Source organism: Sorex fumeus, unplaced genomic scaffold (assembly GCF_029834395.1).
Source record: "Sorex fumeus unplaced genomic scaffold, SorFum_2.1 ptg000072l, whole genome shotgun sequence".
NCBI classification, from domain to species: Eukaryota; Metazoa; Chordata; class Mammalia; order Eulipotyphla; family Soricidae; genus Sorex; species Sorex fumeus.
The window spans coordinates 33814720-33830714 of record NW_026606129.1 but is presented as its reverse complement, the minus strand read 5'-3'; the positions used below and the strand labels follow the sequence as shown (position 1 = coordinate 33830714).

The following is a 15995-nucleotide window of genomic DNA, read 5'->3' as shown; positions in this document are numbered from 1 at the left end:
ATGTTCAGACTACTGTTTATGTTTTTTTTTGTCTCAAATACAAAGTATGGTGACTATTCCTCGAGAGAGTTGGAGTTTCTTTGCAGTTTTAGAATAAGTTATTGCATTGTTTTGTGGAAATGTGAGATTTACTTTCATTAAACCTTGCTGATGAGGTTAGGTGTGTCATTTTCCTTTGCTTCTAGTTGTTGGAAGTTATAAATACCTCAGAGTCTGATCATGCTTGGAAAAACTGACTTAGGTTCATTTCCAATTATCAGGATGAAGCTTCGAAATTCCTTTGGGCCTGGGAACCAGTTTCTGCTGACCTCCAATATTAATTTATTGACACTATAATGGCAGTAAAACTGGACCATCTGTAGTATACAACTGAAGATGTGAGGTTGCTTGAGTAGAGCCTAGAGGTTCTAGAGTGTCTAATCTTGTATCTTTGTTATTGTGATGGGAACAATGTAAAGTGCCATGCTAATGGGGAATTATGATTGAACTTTAGTCAGCATCATCTGCAGAGCTGTAGCACTCTGGTCCCCAGTCCCAGGATATCTTACCTCATCATATTCTCTTTTGGTTGTTTTCTTATTCTGCATACATTTTGAGTAGTCCTATAGTATGGTAACACAAAGTCTTTTATTGAGATGATCCTTTCCCATGCTTTGAGTCTGCCACAAACTTTCAAAATTCAAAAATGGATTCAGGAATGTGATTCAATGGTAAAGTATAAGACTTGCGTGCACAAGACCTGGGTTTTATCTCTAGCACTTGCACATAAATAAAAAAATAAAACCAAAGTAGAGAACTCAAAAATCTCTTTTTATAAGGTTTTAGTCTCATAACCTTACCTTGAAATCATCATATCCTCCCATCAGATCAGGCCAATGAATGAACATATATTGAAATAACAGGAATAAAAATCATACTGATATATATGCACACATACACACACACATATATACGTACATATATATATGTATATTATGCTCTCCACAAAAATATCCAGAGTCATATAGACTATGTAATCTAGACTTTTTGGGTATTTTTAGTGAGATAGTAAGACAGATATTATGTCATATCCTAAAGCACAGTATGGGTGATCCCTATAACCAAGTATATACAACTATTTCCACATAAAATATTTAAATAATATGATAATGAGTATAAAGTACCTCATATCAAATTCAGAATCCAAATGAGTTTTGAAATTTATTTAGATTTTTTCAGAGCCTTTGCACTTAAAATAGAAATTAAGAAGTTATGGACCTGTATTCTTATTTCTACAATAAGCATTAAATCTATCATTTTGTTTTCTTTTTACTGTTTTTAAAAATGTTGTCAGCTGCGAAAAAGACTGCTCATCGATAGACCCAGAGGTCTTAGGAAGTAGCTGAATAGAAGCTCAGGGAAAGCAACAGGTGAAAGTGTGATTCTCTCTATTTCTGGAGGTTATGAAAATGAGTCTGATGTATTTCTTTTGTGGCAGGATGTAAAACTTCATTCTTGTTATGGAGAAGTATATGATAGAACTATATGATAGTTCTTCCTTTCTTTGAAGCACTAGGAGGATGAAATGAAAATATTTCCTTCTAATGGGAAAAATTTAAGATTAAGTGAATATTTATTTGCTTCCTAATAATTCAGGCTCCAAGGTGGTTAGGCTATTCAAACCTATTGAGAAAGGGTAGAAACAGAGTCTGGGCAAAGGAAAATGTGAAGGTTTAGAGTCCTTACAACTGATGAGAGTCATGGTGATGTCTGGAGCAGAGACTCCCTGGTCATTCTACTCACATTGGGAGGTTCAGATACCACAGGAATTAAAGAAGCAGTCTATGGTATACCATGAAGCAAATCTTGACTGAGGAACTCAAATCTTCCAAGGATAATATCATTCTGGCAAGGAGCCAGAGAAGAGGCATATCTTAACCAATAAAGCAGTTTGGACAATGAGCATTTCAGGGAAAATCAGATTTCATTGGTAACTGAGAACCAGAATTTCCCAACACTGTACCTGGTGTTCTCACTAAGATATCAAAAAATGTAAAATCTCAGAAGTTAGTGAAAAAGGTAGTGCTAAGAATAAAGGGCATATTTCTTACCACACTGGGCAGGAGGATTCAGACTCAAAACTAATAGTTGTGTAGAAAAAAAAAGCCATAGCATTTTTTGCACACTTGAATTTATGAGTTCTATAATCAATATAATTTAATCAGAGTGTATTTTTTTGTTTGTTTGGGGGGCCATAACCACAAGTGATGGTCAGTGTTTGCTCCTGGCTTATGCCTTATACTTATGGATTACTCCTAGCAGTTTTCAGGGGACCATGTGTGATGTCAAGAATCCAACCTGGGTTGACTATAAGAAGGCAAATGCCTTAACCCCTGTCTATCTTTCCAGTGCTATATATTAATTTTTACTGCTGCACAATATGTTTGGTTATAATGGCTGCTAATGCCAATTCAAAACAAGATTCCAGAATATCCTTCTAGCTTAATTATGAGAAAAGAATTACTAACTAGTGAACTATTACTTTCATCACATGCATACACACAGATACACAATCAACACAAAGAGAGGAAACAATAAAAACGTGAGGATTGGAAGGTTGGAAGGATGCACAAGAAATTTCAGCAGGTGGAGAATATTCCTTGCATTCAAGTAGTCTGGGTTCAATCCATGACATGGCATGGCATGCTGGGAGTGATACCCTCAAGAACAGAGCTAGGAGTAGCCCCTGAATACCACTGGATGTGACTCCAAAAATCACACACAAAAACACACAAAAACAATGGGAAAGCTATCTAAACTAAATATTTTTCTCCCTAATAGGACATGTCACATAAACTTTGATATGGTAATATAAAGGAAGGTACACCAAGACTTTAAGTATGAAAGGAGCCTAAGAAATAATGCAGTCTTATTTCACAGAAATAAAATGGACCTACATACTGCAAAGTTCTTTTGGTTATTTTATAGCATTGCTGCAAATTATTTGTCATTCCTTCCATGAAAAGGTGAGATATTCTATCCTATTGCTTTGAACTTTAAAACTGCTTGGTTCAATATAGTGGGAGCAATCAGTGACTTCCAAGACTATGTCATAAATGAGAATTTCTTCTGGACTGTCGTGATACTCCTACCTTAGAGAAATTCAGCTGCATAAGAATGCAATTGCCCTAACTCTGCCAGTGGGAAAGGCCACGTGATGTTTTTCAGGATGATAACTTTAACTAGCTCCCAGAGGATAATTACCAACCAGAGTGATATATTTTATGTGTGAGTCCAGCTCTGACTTCAGAAGATTCTACATCCAGATGACATCAGAATTCAAAAGCAGAAGAGAGGCAAGGTGAGAAATGTCTCTAGCTCAAGCTCTTCCAAATTTCCTGACAAAATTTGAACAAAGTGGATGTTTGAGTCATAAAATTTTATAGTAATGGTATAAAATTTATCTTTAAGTAATATTTTAAATGTTGTATAATGTAACCATTCTCTTTTGTTGTTAAGATAGAAAACAAAACCAAATCTGTAAGAGTCATCTTTGGAAATGACTCCAATAAACAGAGCTTTGAATCATGAAGGATTCACATCAGAGAAATTGGCTAATCATGGCTTTTTCCCAAATCATGGGATTAGCCATGATTAGCCATGCTCCAATTCCAGAACTTGTGAGTCAGACTTTATTTGGTGGATCTTTGCAGATGGAATTAAGTTAAAGATCTTGAGATAAGGTCATTCTGGATTATCCTGGTGGAATCTCATTCAAATGACATATAAAAAGATATACAAATATATACTGTTTTTAAGGGCTGGAGCGATAGTACAGCGGTAGGGCATTTGCCTTGCACGCGGCCAACATGGCCAACCTGAGTTCGATTCCTCCGCCCCTCTTGGAGAGCCCAGCAAGCTACCGAGAGTAGCTTGCCTGCACGGTAGAGCCTGGCAAGCTACCCGTGACGTGTTCAATATGCCAAACACAGTAACAACAAGTCTCATGATGGAGACGTTACTGGGCCCGATCGAGCAAATCGATGAACAACGGGAGGACCGTGACCGTGACTGTTTTTAAAAATATGTAAAATGTATGTGCATATTATATATAAAATTATGCTTATAAGGGTCTAGTGTTATAGCCAAGTTTTAGTGTACATATCCATGTCAAAAAATGGATATAAACTATATCTTGCATTTAATAATATTTAGTGTCTTTCCTGTGTGCTCCTTATTTTCTTTTTTTAATGTTATCTTTCTTTTTTTGTCTTTTGAGTCACACTGGTAGCACTCAAGGACTCAGAGCACTCTGGCTCTGCTCAGGAGTGATCCATGGCAGTGCTCAGGGTACATATGTAGAGCTGGAGAATTGAACTAAGGTCACAGCTACTGCAACCACATGCAAGGCAAATACTTTACTTCCTGTCCTTATTTGTTAGTCCTCTTCTAGATTTCTAATATATATATATATAATATGTATATATATTATATGTATATTACAGGGAAGAATTTCAGATGGCCCAAGGAACCTGAAAACAAAATCATGGAACAATGGAGTAGGAGATGGTGGAGCAGGACTAAAACCAAAGACTTTCCATCTCTCAGAATCCAGGGTTTGTCACCACAGTCATGCTGCTTTCTGGGTCACATATCCCCCTCAAGAAAAAATGAGTGTTCTCATGTGTTTCAGGTAAACAGAGCTCCCTTTCCTTTGTCCATCTTCCCAAAGGTTTAGAAAGCAATAAGCATTTAATAGAACACAGATTCATTTCATGGTCAAATGCAAACTGGTAATAGTAATAACAAAAAATAAATGCTTTTGTCCAACACTTATGAATAGCATCTTGATTACAGTAATTGTCACTGCTCTCCCAAGCAGGTCCTATCATTATCCCTATTGTATACATTAGGGGGCTGAAGGAATAAGGCTTAAAAGGATGGCAGGAGTTAGAAATCAAGTCAGTGGCAGAGCTGAGATTTGAACCAAAGAGATGGAAAAGTCCCCATTTAAAAATTTTGTTATGATTATTTTGACAAAACAAAATTTTCAAAGGCCTTTAATCTTTTCTGATGACCCTCTGGCACAAAGACTTAAGAGTTCTGTTTCTGCCATTCTCAGCATGGATGAAGAGAAAACCTGGAGGACAATTTCAGAAGCTCTGTGCCACATAGCCTGCTGGCAAAAGTGATTTTTAAGGATCAATAATGTGTGTTTGTGTGCATTTTGTGGGTGGGGGGGAGGGAACGTGCGTTTATGTGTAGAGGGAGGGAAGGAGAGAAAGAGAGGGAGCAAGCATTTCACAGCATGTGCAATTTCAGCTTAATTAGAATAGGAAGACTATTAACAAGTTATTTTTAAATGCACCAAAGATCAGGAGGTGTATTAGAATTAAATTACACTGTGTGAGGCTGATTGGCAGGCCATGTAATGTGGGAAAGTTCACAATCTTGCCTTTATCAGCACAGTTTGCAAAGTAAACCCGAACACCATGGCCCCAAATTCAAGAATCTGGAGCTGTAATTATTCAAGGTTAAAAAAAAATACAAACCTAATTGGAAATGTGATAAGCAACAATTAGGCAGCTTATTTCAGGAGGAAAATGAACAGAACGAACAGATGCCAACTGCAGTGACTTTTGTGTAAAGGGATGGACACACTTGTTTAAATGAAAAGTTCCCTGTCACCCAGGGAAGGCATCCAGCCTCAGGATGAGGTCATTAGCATGTAATTTGCATAGAGAGCTTGAAACAAAGACTACCGCCGCCCAGCTGAAGCTCCTGGGCACAAAGAGCATCTGCAAGCAAGGGCTGAGCACTGGGTCCCTGCTGAGGGGCTGTGGAGATTTATTGTCAACTGGGGGCTGTTCCTGACTTTGCAGTGGCACGAACTGGAATAAGCCCAGCAAAAATGGAGCTGCAAGAGGCCCAGACCACCATGGTTCCAGTTTTAGTTGAAGGTCTTGGGCTGCAGCCCAGAATGCCTTTGAGGAAAGTTTCTCTTCCTGGATTCCCTGAGGACCAACTTCCTTCCAGAGTAAACCTCCCTCCTTTGTGATTTACGCAAAGGGCAGATTCTCTCTGGAACATTTCAGAGACTCTCCAGCGTGCCCTCTGATTCCTGGATGAGGTGTGTCAGGATGAGAAGGTAGAGCCTGGAGCCTGGCTGCTCTTGTTTAAATTCTGGTTTAGGATGGCTCACTGAGGAGACTCCTAACAAGGCCTTGCCTCAGTTTCCTCAGCTTGCATCTGGAAGGAGAAGTGACGATTATAACACATAAGGAGGAAGAGCCCAGATAGTGTCTGGTGTGGGTGGGTCACAATCATTCACTCCTGCGTAAGGGCTGTTATCTGTTGACTCCACTGAAGAAGTCGATTCATGTTTTCAAACTCAGCTGTATTTCCAGCAATAATATTTATTAAAGTCCAGGCTAGTTTGTTTATGTTTTTTCTAACATGTGTGAAAAACAGATCCACTGAAATAATGTTTTTTAAAGGTTGGCACAAGCCAAAATCAGCTAAAGTACCATGTGTTTGGTAATGCCCCCTGCCACAGTCGCTGACCTTTCAGCTGTTCTCTTGACCCAAATTTACACAACATCTACAGGTGTGTAGAGAGGCAGCTCCCTGCCTGCTTCTCCCCTGGCTCCACTAAGCACCCAAACCTGGGGGAGAGAGCTGAGACCCCGAGAACACCACACAGAAGAGGATCATCGGGACAATCCTTTACCTTGGAAGGCGGCTTGAAGAAGACAAAAGAAGCACCAGGTATTCTAACATGTTATTCTAAATTTTAGCTCCTAGAGAGCAGGGCTTTGGCTCTAGATTGTCCTGTGAGATTCTAGACTTTTCCTTGAGTTTTCTGAACACTATTTCTTATCTTTACCGCATAGCGTTAGTGGAGCCTTAGAGTTCCGCAGAGGACAGACACAATTCTATTCTAAATTTATTATCAGAGCGGTTATATAGCTCGTTATTACTCGTTGGGTCATCTGGGCTAGCATCTTCATGCACTAAACCTGATGGGCTTTTGCATTGCTTCCTAACATGTGTGAAAAACTGAGACCTCTGCAGTTTGGAATTTTTTCTTGTGCGTTGTTGTGTGGTTGGAGCCTACAGTTAGAATATCTTTGTATATTTATGTGAAGTTATGGAGAGGTGAAGAAATTCTCGGCCACGGAGCTAAATGGTGCTCCTGAGTTCAATCCAGAGCCCCCAATGCCTGCTTGGCCTTTAGTTTTCAGGGAAGATAGCTCAGCAGAGTCAAGCCAGTATGGTTAGTAGTCCTCCCTTCTTTGATGGCGGGGTTCAATTTTGACCTGGGGAACAAAACAGTGCTCCTGAGTTCACAGTCCAGAGTCTCAGGCTGTTAAGTGGTAATCATCGTATCAGTAACCACTGAAGATGCCACACTACTAAAGATAGAATTGTATTATATGGCATCATCTAGTTCAGTAGTTTAGTAGTTCCGAAATGAGAGTGACTTTTGTCTCCTGAGACATTTGGCAATGTTTGGTGACATTTTGGGTTGTAGCCATAGAGTAAGAGTTAGTGGGTATAGACCAGGGAGGCTGCTACGCAGCCTACTGTTCTCCTCACTGCTCAAATTATCCAATGCAAAATGGCGGTAGTGCTGAGATTTAAAAACCCTGATGTTGTTGGGGCTAGATTAACCCTTAAGAGACCATTTAGAACTTAGCGCAAGAGACCTAAGAAGCCACAGAATCTCTCAGAAGAGAAAGCTCAACGTCTGGGCAGAAAGTCAATACACGTTTTTGCAATGCCTTCAAGCCAACTGCTAAGGCACATTCATCATGTAATGCAAATAAGCTGATGAAAAGTCTAGCGGGAGGTTGTGATTGAGTCTAAGGAGAGGAAAGTAGCCTGACAACTGGCAGGAATCAGAGGATAGTCATCTGCCCGCTCGCATGTGCAAAAGATAGACTGTAAGAAGCAGGTGTGCACACTTCTAACCCCAACCTTGGCTCTGCTTATTCCGCAAGAGTCATTTGTGCAGACGGAGGCAGCTCTGGACTGAGGGAGGCAGAGGTATCATGTCAGGGCCCTGGGAGACGGGGGCCAGGAACCAACAGCATCTGCTGCATTTCAGATTACTGAACTTTGGCCACTGCTTTTTAAGAAAGGAAAATCCAAACTGTCAGTTGGACATGATCTGAAATGTGAAAAAAATTTTATGACCACTTCTGCATAAATGGCAAGTAAGCATAGCTACAATAAATAGAAACAGGAGGCAGGAAGCTGACCTGAGTATTTTTACTTTATTCAATCTAATAAACATTTTATTTATATAAAAGACAAGGCATAAAATGGAAATAAGTGCTTGAGACATTTGATATAAAAAGAGTATATAGCATTTCACATTCCTATTTTAATACATGATTACTGTTGAAATGTTCCATAAAAGAATAAAACTTTCTTTTTTATGCATAGTAGCATTTTTAGGAACTATAGAATGTAGTCTTGGTCTTTTTCTTGAGCACAAAAAATAAACAAAAAGAGCCACAGTATCACCTGACACTACATTCCAGTTTAGGCTGATGATGACCAAGAAATGATAAAAACTCTTGAATTTTGGAGATCCTACTGATCGACCGGTATTCTAGAAATTCGCCACTAGAGGTCAATGAGCAACAGCTGTTGAGATGGTATCAAAGAGCCCTAAGGAGTACAAAATTCCTAGGCATTTCACACTACAGCCAGTCTATCTTGAACTCTCTCAGTCTACCCACACTGAGTAGGGTTCTAGAAAGTTCCACCTAATCTCAAATGCCAACATATCCTGTGAAAACCCAATGAGATGGAGACCTTTTCAAATCTAAAATCGAGCTGATCTGCTCATAGCCGGTCCCTTGTAAAATTCCTATTTGGCTGAAAATAAGTAGCTTCAAACACATTTCTTAAAAAAAAAAGAGAGATTGTTATTTGCAGCATGAATACATGTTTATGGATTAACATGCTTCCTATAGAGTATTAAAGCTCAGTCTTTGTTCTTGTCCATGTGGACACAAATTGCCTAACTGCAAATGGGACTCTTGTGTCTCTCATTCAAGTCCTCACTTGTAAATTCTGCAGAGGTTGGTAAGGCTGAAATGACAAGCCATTAACATGGCCAAAAGCTTCTTGGAGAAAAAGAGCTCCCCTCCCAGATGCAGGGGAGAAAACTCTTAACATATAAGCACAGAAGATTTGTTTACAGGGACCCTGTAGAGAAGGTCTTCTTTAGTCTTTAAAAAAAAATCAACATCCTATCTTAACCCCAGACAGAGTAAAGGATGTGATAAAAACCATACTATAGAGCCAAAGAATGGCTGTTTAAATGCACATTTCTTATAAGGGAGCTTGGTTAAGGGTAAGCTCAACTTGCAGACTGGGGTGGGAGTGGGCAATGGGAACCATCATTGTTGGCAAGAAGTGAAGCAGCTTTCTCTAATTGCCGGCCTTTTTGTTTAGTGAATGATAGAGCCTGGAGAAAACAGGAAATCATCTGCTCTCTATCCTCACTGGGGGACCCAGATATTTTTTGCAGTCTCCAAATATTGAAAAAGTGACTTACTTTTGTTCAGCGCTGTGCTGGCCAAGCAAAATGTAGGTTCAAAGTGCCCGAGGCAGCAGTCCTGACTGTAGCAGCTCAAATACTTCCCACCTGTGCCAAATGTACTCACACTTCAGGAACCCAGAAAAAAAAAAAAAGAGAACCTACTGCTGCTTGCACAGACAGCTAGAGTCCTAAGTCAAATGTGATGAAAAATTTTAGAGGATGAACCCAAAAGGGGAAATTTGTTCCCTTGTAGGAATGAGTGGGAGAAGGTCTGAGATTTGGACTAGAAACAGGAGGGGGTTGGGGTGAGCTGGGGATGATGGGGCGGTGCTTCAAAAGAAGAATCTTTCCTCAGGATGAAAGGTGGCCAGTGGATGATTAACCGATTAAAGAAAACTGTCCTGCTTTTTTTCCTGAAGTCTGAGGTCAAGAAATGAGATTGCAAATGTCTATGCTCTTAGAGTTTCGAGCTAGTTGAGGAAGGTAGTTCATGAGTCATAGGTAAGAGCCTGAAGCTCAGGTGAAAAGTCCAGGGCTGACACAACGGCCGTATTGTTTCTGATCCTCAGTATCTAACCACAAACAGTGTGGCCCAATAGGACCCTCTGAACAGCAGACTCTCATTCACTCCACAGCCAGAAGAGAACCCATGGGCAGGGCCTGGTTTTGCAAAGGCTAGTGCAGTGCAACTGTCCTGAACTCTGTCTGAAACAAGCGCCACTCCTCTAAAACCAAGTGTGCCCCTGCGTAGTCAGAGGACCAGGCTTTGAACGATGATTGCATGCTAATGCTGCCATGGGCCCCTTCCTGCAGGGTGCTGTTCCAGAGCTCTCTCATCCAACCCATTTCCTAGGAATCTTTTCTTTTTTTTCCTTGTCTCTTTCCAGAGTATGGCTGTATATATATATATATATAGATATAGATATGACATATATAGAAATGTATATAAAACATAGCTATTCCATATTTATATACAGGCATTAATAAAGTGCAAATGTTATTGGCTATTGTCAAAAATCAACTCATTTCCTGAGGAAGTGCTAAGAGCTTATCCTATGACAATGTCAAAGGCACAGAATGCTTCCTGTCACCCACTCCCCTCTGCCATGGTGGCTGCTCTCTCTCCCCCACAGCTGACAGGAAGAAGAAAAAACAGGTTTCCAGGAAGCTCCGGTTCCGGGGCAGCTTCTTGCTGCCTCTGTTCTTTGGTGATGGGGTGGCCTCCTTGGCTTAGGCCAGGCCTGCCCTGGAAGAGCTATTTGGTAGTGTTCAGAGAGCCATCTTCGGGAATCTTCTCCTCAGAGCAGCTCCGTCCTGAGAGTCGGTCCAGGTGCTCCAGCTCGCTGAAGCGTTCTGCCACACACTGGGCCGTGAGCCGGGCCTCTGGGTCGTGGTCCCAGCACTCAGTCAGCGTCTCACACACCATCTGGATGCCCTGCAGAGGGAGAGAAAGTCCACAGGTGCCCTGAGTCACTGGGCTCCACGGAGGGTGCGGGGGCCCATGAAGGGAAGGGCCCTTTGGTGGCCATTACTGCCTGGGAAACCTATAGTTTCTACTACTTAGGGGCTTATTTGCTCAACTCAGGCCAGGAAATAGAAAAAGCACACAAGAAGTCTCTAGTAGGCTTTAGGAAGTACAGAGCAGCATCTTCAATATCTGAAAACTCCCATAAAATGATACCTAAAACCATTCTACACCCTCCCATGTTTTACAAGAGACTTTATTGTTTTTAAAAAATGTCAGTGAAGAGCAGTTTTAAGTTCACAGCAAAATTGGGTGGACAGAGGGTCTCCACACACAAGATCCCAGCCCCAAATAATAGGTTCTCTATATGTATCAATGGGTTCATCTCTCACAAAGCCCATGGTTAACACGAGAGTCTGTGCTATGCTGTCTGACATTGGTGCTATAATATATTGGTAGACTGACCTGGATCCACCATTGTCATTTGCATGCAATAATTTCACTTCCCTAAAAGTCCTCTGCATCTAGTTACCCTGCCTGGTTTCCATCCCCAAGTCTCAGGTAGTCATTAACATTTTTACTCTTCCTACAGTTCTGTCTTTTCCAGAATTATCTCACAGTTGGATTCATTTAAACATTTCTATTTTCCTAGTACTAAACACCAATCAGAGTGGAATCCGAACAATAGTCTAGCTTCATTTCATCAGTTTGACCTATGGAGTGATTCAATAGTAGCCTTTGGTAGCCAACAAGGATGCCTATTGCCATAGCACCCTCCTCTCCAACAGAAGGCTGCACCCAGGGAGAACAATGTCTTTGAAATTCAGATGAGCTTGACTCCAGTCTGTTTTAAAAAATTCAACTTCACTCCATAAAGGTCCCATTCAAAAGACTCATACAGGAGCCAGAGTGGTTCTACAGGATCTAAGACCTCTGCCTTGCATTCAATTTACATCCTGGTTCAATCCCTGGCACTGCCTATGGTCCAAGCACGACCTGGGGGTCACTTCTGAGCTAAGAAAAGCACCTGAGCACAGTCAGGTGAAAGCCGTAAAACAAAAGACTTCTCTAGATTACACTGTCCAGCAGGGTGTCAGAAGTCTTCTTCTTCAGAGCATTTATTTCATTTTACTGTGCAAATACATTTATTACTATTTCAAGTTTTTTCTGGAAGTAAAACAGAGGGGCTAAGTAGATAGTCCAACAGGTGGTAATTTAATGTGCTTTAGCCAGTAAGAGAAGCTTAAGGGTCCCAGATGAGAGAGACAAAGCCCCACACTGTCCTGTTGGGGACAAACACGTCTCCATTTGCCCTCTGACACCATCCACTCTCCCCAGATACCCTCTCTCCATGCCCTGCAAGTGAGTTCATGATGTTGAATTAATTGTATAATTCACCTAATTGACGGAATTGATTGATGTCCCTGTTAAGAGTAGAGTGTTATTGTTGGTACACAAGGAACATTTATTTTATTTTGGCACTGTAATTACAGGCAGTAAATTAAATTAAATATTAAGCATTAACTTGAAATCAATAGGGCAACAAATCTCATTAAGAAAAAAAAATGTATTATGCTAATTCTTTCCAGAATTTTATCATCATGAATAATGGCTTCATTACGAGAACCAACACAGCAGAGGCGGCAACTGTTTGAAGGAAACCACATCAGTGTCTGCCTTCTGATTTCTGAGATGAGGGCAGAGACTCACATTCACAGAGTATGCAGGGGTTTTGCCTGAAAGACCTGCAGAAGCCTCAGCTGGCACAGGCTGGATCAAGTTAGGCTGCCCCAATTTCATGGTCCTAGTCTAGCATGGGTGGGACCCAGCCCCATTTGTCCTCCTAACTGTGGCTGGCTGGGAGCTCCAGCCTTTCTGAATTTGCTTTGCTCTTGAAAATGTCTCAGACGTAGCCGTAGCCTTTACAGAATAAGGAAATTACCCACAGGAGCTAGCAAAGGATTCCAGCCCATAGGCCAGACTGTCCCTGTTCCTTCTTCGCTCTCAGCTCTTTCCTGCAATGTCAGGTGTTCTCTCACTGCTTATGAGCTGCTGACCTGCTATTTTCTTCTCAGAATACTCCCAAAGAATTGGGACAGGCCTCCCAAGGTGCAGAATCTGTACTCGCCCGTGGATGGCATTGCCTTCCACCAAGTCTTGATTGCTTTGCTCACATTCTTCTCTTTCCTGGTCTTCATCTACTCCTGAAGAAGCCTTTCCTGTCTATTCATAGCCATGAATGCTGTGCTCGCGTCCTGACCCGACCCGGCAGTCAGCAAAGGCTGTTTCTTTCTCATTCTCGCATCTTCTTGCTTCTCTCTCAGTTTGTGACATAGTTCATCCCCAAGTAGAAGAATCGCAGAAGACATTTGGAACTCATTGGAAAACACTTGGAACAAAACATAAACTCCCCACGTAAAAGCAGGGGAGTGAGTAGAAAAGGTTGCACACAAAGTATTGTAATCCAGAACCCAGGGAATTGGATCTGGCAATGCATGCTCCTCAAAAGATTACTTGAAATTCCCCTTTGGGAAATGCATCTCCCCGCTTGGCTGGAGCTCATGATAGGGTTTCAATTCTCTTTTATTGAAATTGTCTTGTAAACAAAGGATTATAGAACACAAGGGGACCAGCCTTCACATGGAAGCCCAACCTTCCAGACCTTTCATTTTCATAACTCTTTGGAAATCCATCTGATTCGGCTCTTACCTGGTGATTGAGCCAGGAGCTCGGGATTTCTGGTCGTCCTCGATCTCTCAGCACATTGTCCTTCATGCTTTCTACACAGGGATGCTCCCGTACCTTGGAACCAAATGGTGGCTCATAATCTTTCACTTCTGTTAAGAAAACAGCAAACACAGGGTCCTTGAGAAGGAAGTCAGTGAGAGGATTGGGGTGAAGGGGGATGCACCCATTGTATAAACTGGCAGGGCTTGAGGAAAGGAGTGTTAAAACATATTTATGTTCATTTTAACCTCAATGTTTAACAACAGTGGGTTAAACACAAAAGGAAGAAATAGTAGTGGAAGAAGCTTTAGAAGCAATTGTCATGGGATTATTGATGTCTGCTGTATACTAGACTATTCTACAACTGGAGGCAAACTCAGCTGTATCAACATGATCAACAAGCCTACATCTAAACACAGCAAATATTAAAGGGAGACATGGTTCCTTTTAAGGGGTAAAGTGATTCTTTGGTGGGAGAAAAATCTTGTGTATGACCATGGTTGTGGACCCAGAACTTACACAGATTTAATGTGTGATGTTAAGTTCCACAGGAATATTCAGTCATAAAAAGGAGTGAAATTCTGACCCATGTTATAGCATAAATGAATCTTTAAAAGCATTGTAGTACTGTAGCACTGTCCTCCCGTTGTTCATCGATTTGCTTGAGCGGGCTCCAGTAAAGTCTGCATTGTGAGACTTGTTTTTACTATTTTTGGCATACTGCTTCTCAGCCTTTTGGCTAAGATCAAATGTAGTGTTCTTTACAAGCGTTATGTTATATAAAGCAAGTAAGACATAATAGGAAAAATCCTATATGATTCTACATACACAACGTATCTAGTGTAGGAAAATTTATAGCAATTGAGTGGTTTCGAGGGGTAGAGGAGGTCTGGTGGAAGAAATGGATGGTTTCTATTTTATTCATATGAGTTTCAGCTGAGGGAGATGAAACTTCTGGAAAGAGATAATGGTGAAGCTTGAACAGCATTGTGAATGTAATTAATGTTAGTGAACTCTTCACTTAAGATGGTTAATTTATAATTGTTAATAAATTGGTCAATTTTATGTTATAGGTATCTTACCATGAGGATAAAAATTTATGGGGAGAGATGATGAAGTAGAAAAAAAAGGTCAAAACAACTCCTTATTATTGCAATAAAGAAAAAAAAGTTACAAAACATTAAAGGGGATTATACAGGACATGGTTTAACATGAACATCAAATAGAATTCTAAAAAGTCACTTTTCCTTCAAGAACCCATGCTATAAAAAAAAATAGAGGATAGCATAAACCTTTCACTAGGGATCAGATTTCAACAAAGGTTGATTTCTTTTTAGAAACTTCCTTCCACATTTTCTAAGACAGCAAGTTTCCACCTTCTCACCCCTGCGGCCCAGTCATTTTGGATGTCCTGGGCAATGCTGCTTTTTTAGGTATCATATTTTACAATGAGCTATTTGTCTCACCTAACAAGGTTCATGCATTTGAGGAAGACTAATGCCCTTTTCTTTTGAAGTACGCAACGCATTCACAACATGGACCCTCACATTGCAATAAAATCCCCATAAATGCTTTGGGGAGGAATAAAATTATAAATGAGTGGATAGATCTCACATTCAGGCCAAAGCGAAGTGCATGCACTCTAGATGAATATAAAAACAGTACACTAATTTAAGTGAGTGGATCAGTGCTGCAATGGGCAATTAAAAAAAGAAAACAATTCAGCATAAGCTAAAAGGGAGAGAGTGGGATGCAGTCAACACTTTTTTTCCAAAGCATGTAGGACCTGTAACATTTAGCTTCAAAGTAATCATATCTAATTAGCAAACCTTCCAGTAACTCCCTCAAAGACTAAGAATTAGTCTTCCAAAACTAAATTTTCAATGGCAAAATGACACTCTAAGAAGGATGGTTTCTTTAGTTTCATTAGTTTTCCCTACTTCCCAGAACCCTACTTGACTATTTATCTTCTTCAGCCTCACCCAAGTAGAAAAGCTGTCAGGATATTTCCTTTTATCATAGTTTGAAATATAAGGTTATTTTGTGTAAAGACCTCCAACTACATGAAGACAAGACAAACCTTCTGTGTGTGTCTGATCTCGTATTCACATGCCCCAAACACGCAATTCATATTGTTCTTGGGCTAAATCTGGGCTTTGATTTGCATAATGGTATTTCCCTCCCCAACCCCACTCCCCACTCTCTTATCCCCTATCAAGCTGTATGTTCAAGGCTGAAGTTTAAGATTGTGTTTGGCAATTCTCT

General features: G+C 40.6%; 1 protein-coding gene across 1 annotated transcript in view; it reads right to left on the bottom strand.

Annotated features, from left to right (window-relative positions):
- Positions 1–8239: 8239 nt before the first annotated feature.
- TGFBR2 (transforming growth factor beta receptor 2) overlaps positions 8240–15995 on the bottom strand; it is a 104602-nt gene continuing 96846 nt past the window's right edge. The window contains exons 6-7 of the mRNA XM_056129537.1: positions 13713–13840; positions 8240–10973 (exon numbers count right to left, since the gene is read on the bottom strand). Coding sequence (XP_055985512.1) covers positions 10794–10973; positions 13713–13840 — 308 coding nt within the window. The 3' untranslated portion in view covers positions 8240–10793. The remainder of the gene's footprint in view (positions 10974–13712; positions 13841–15995) is intronic.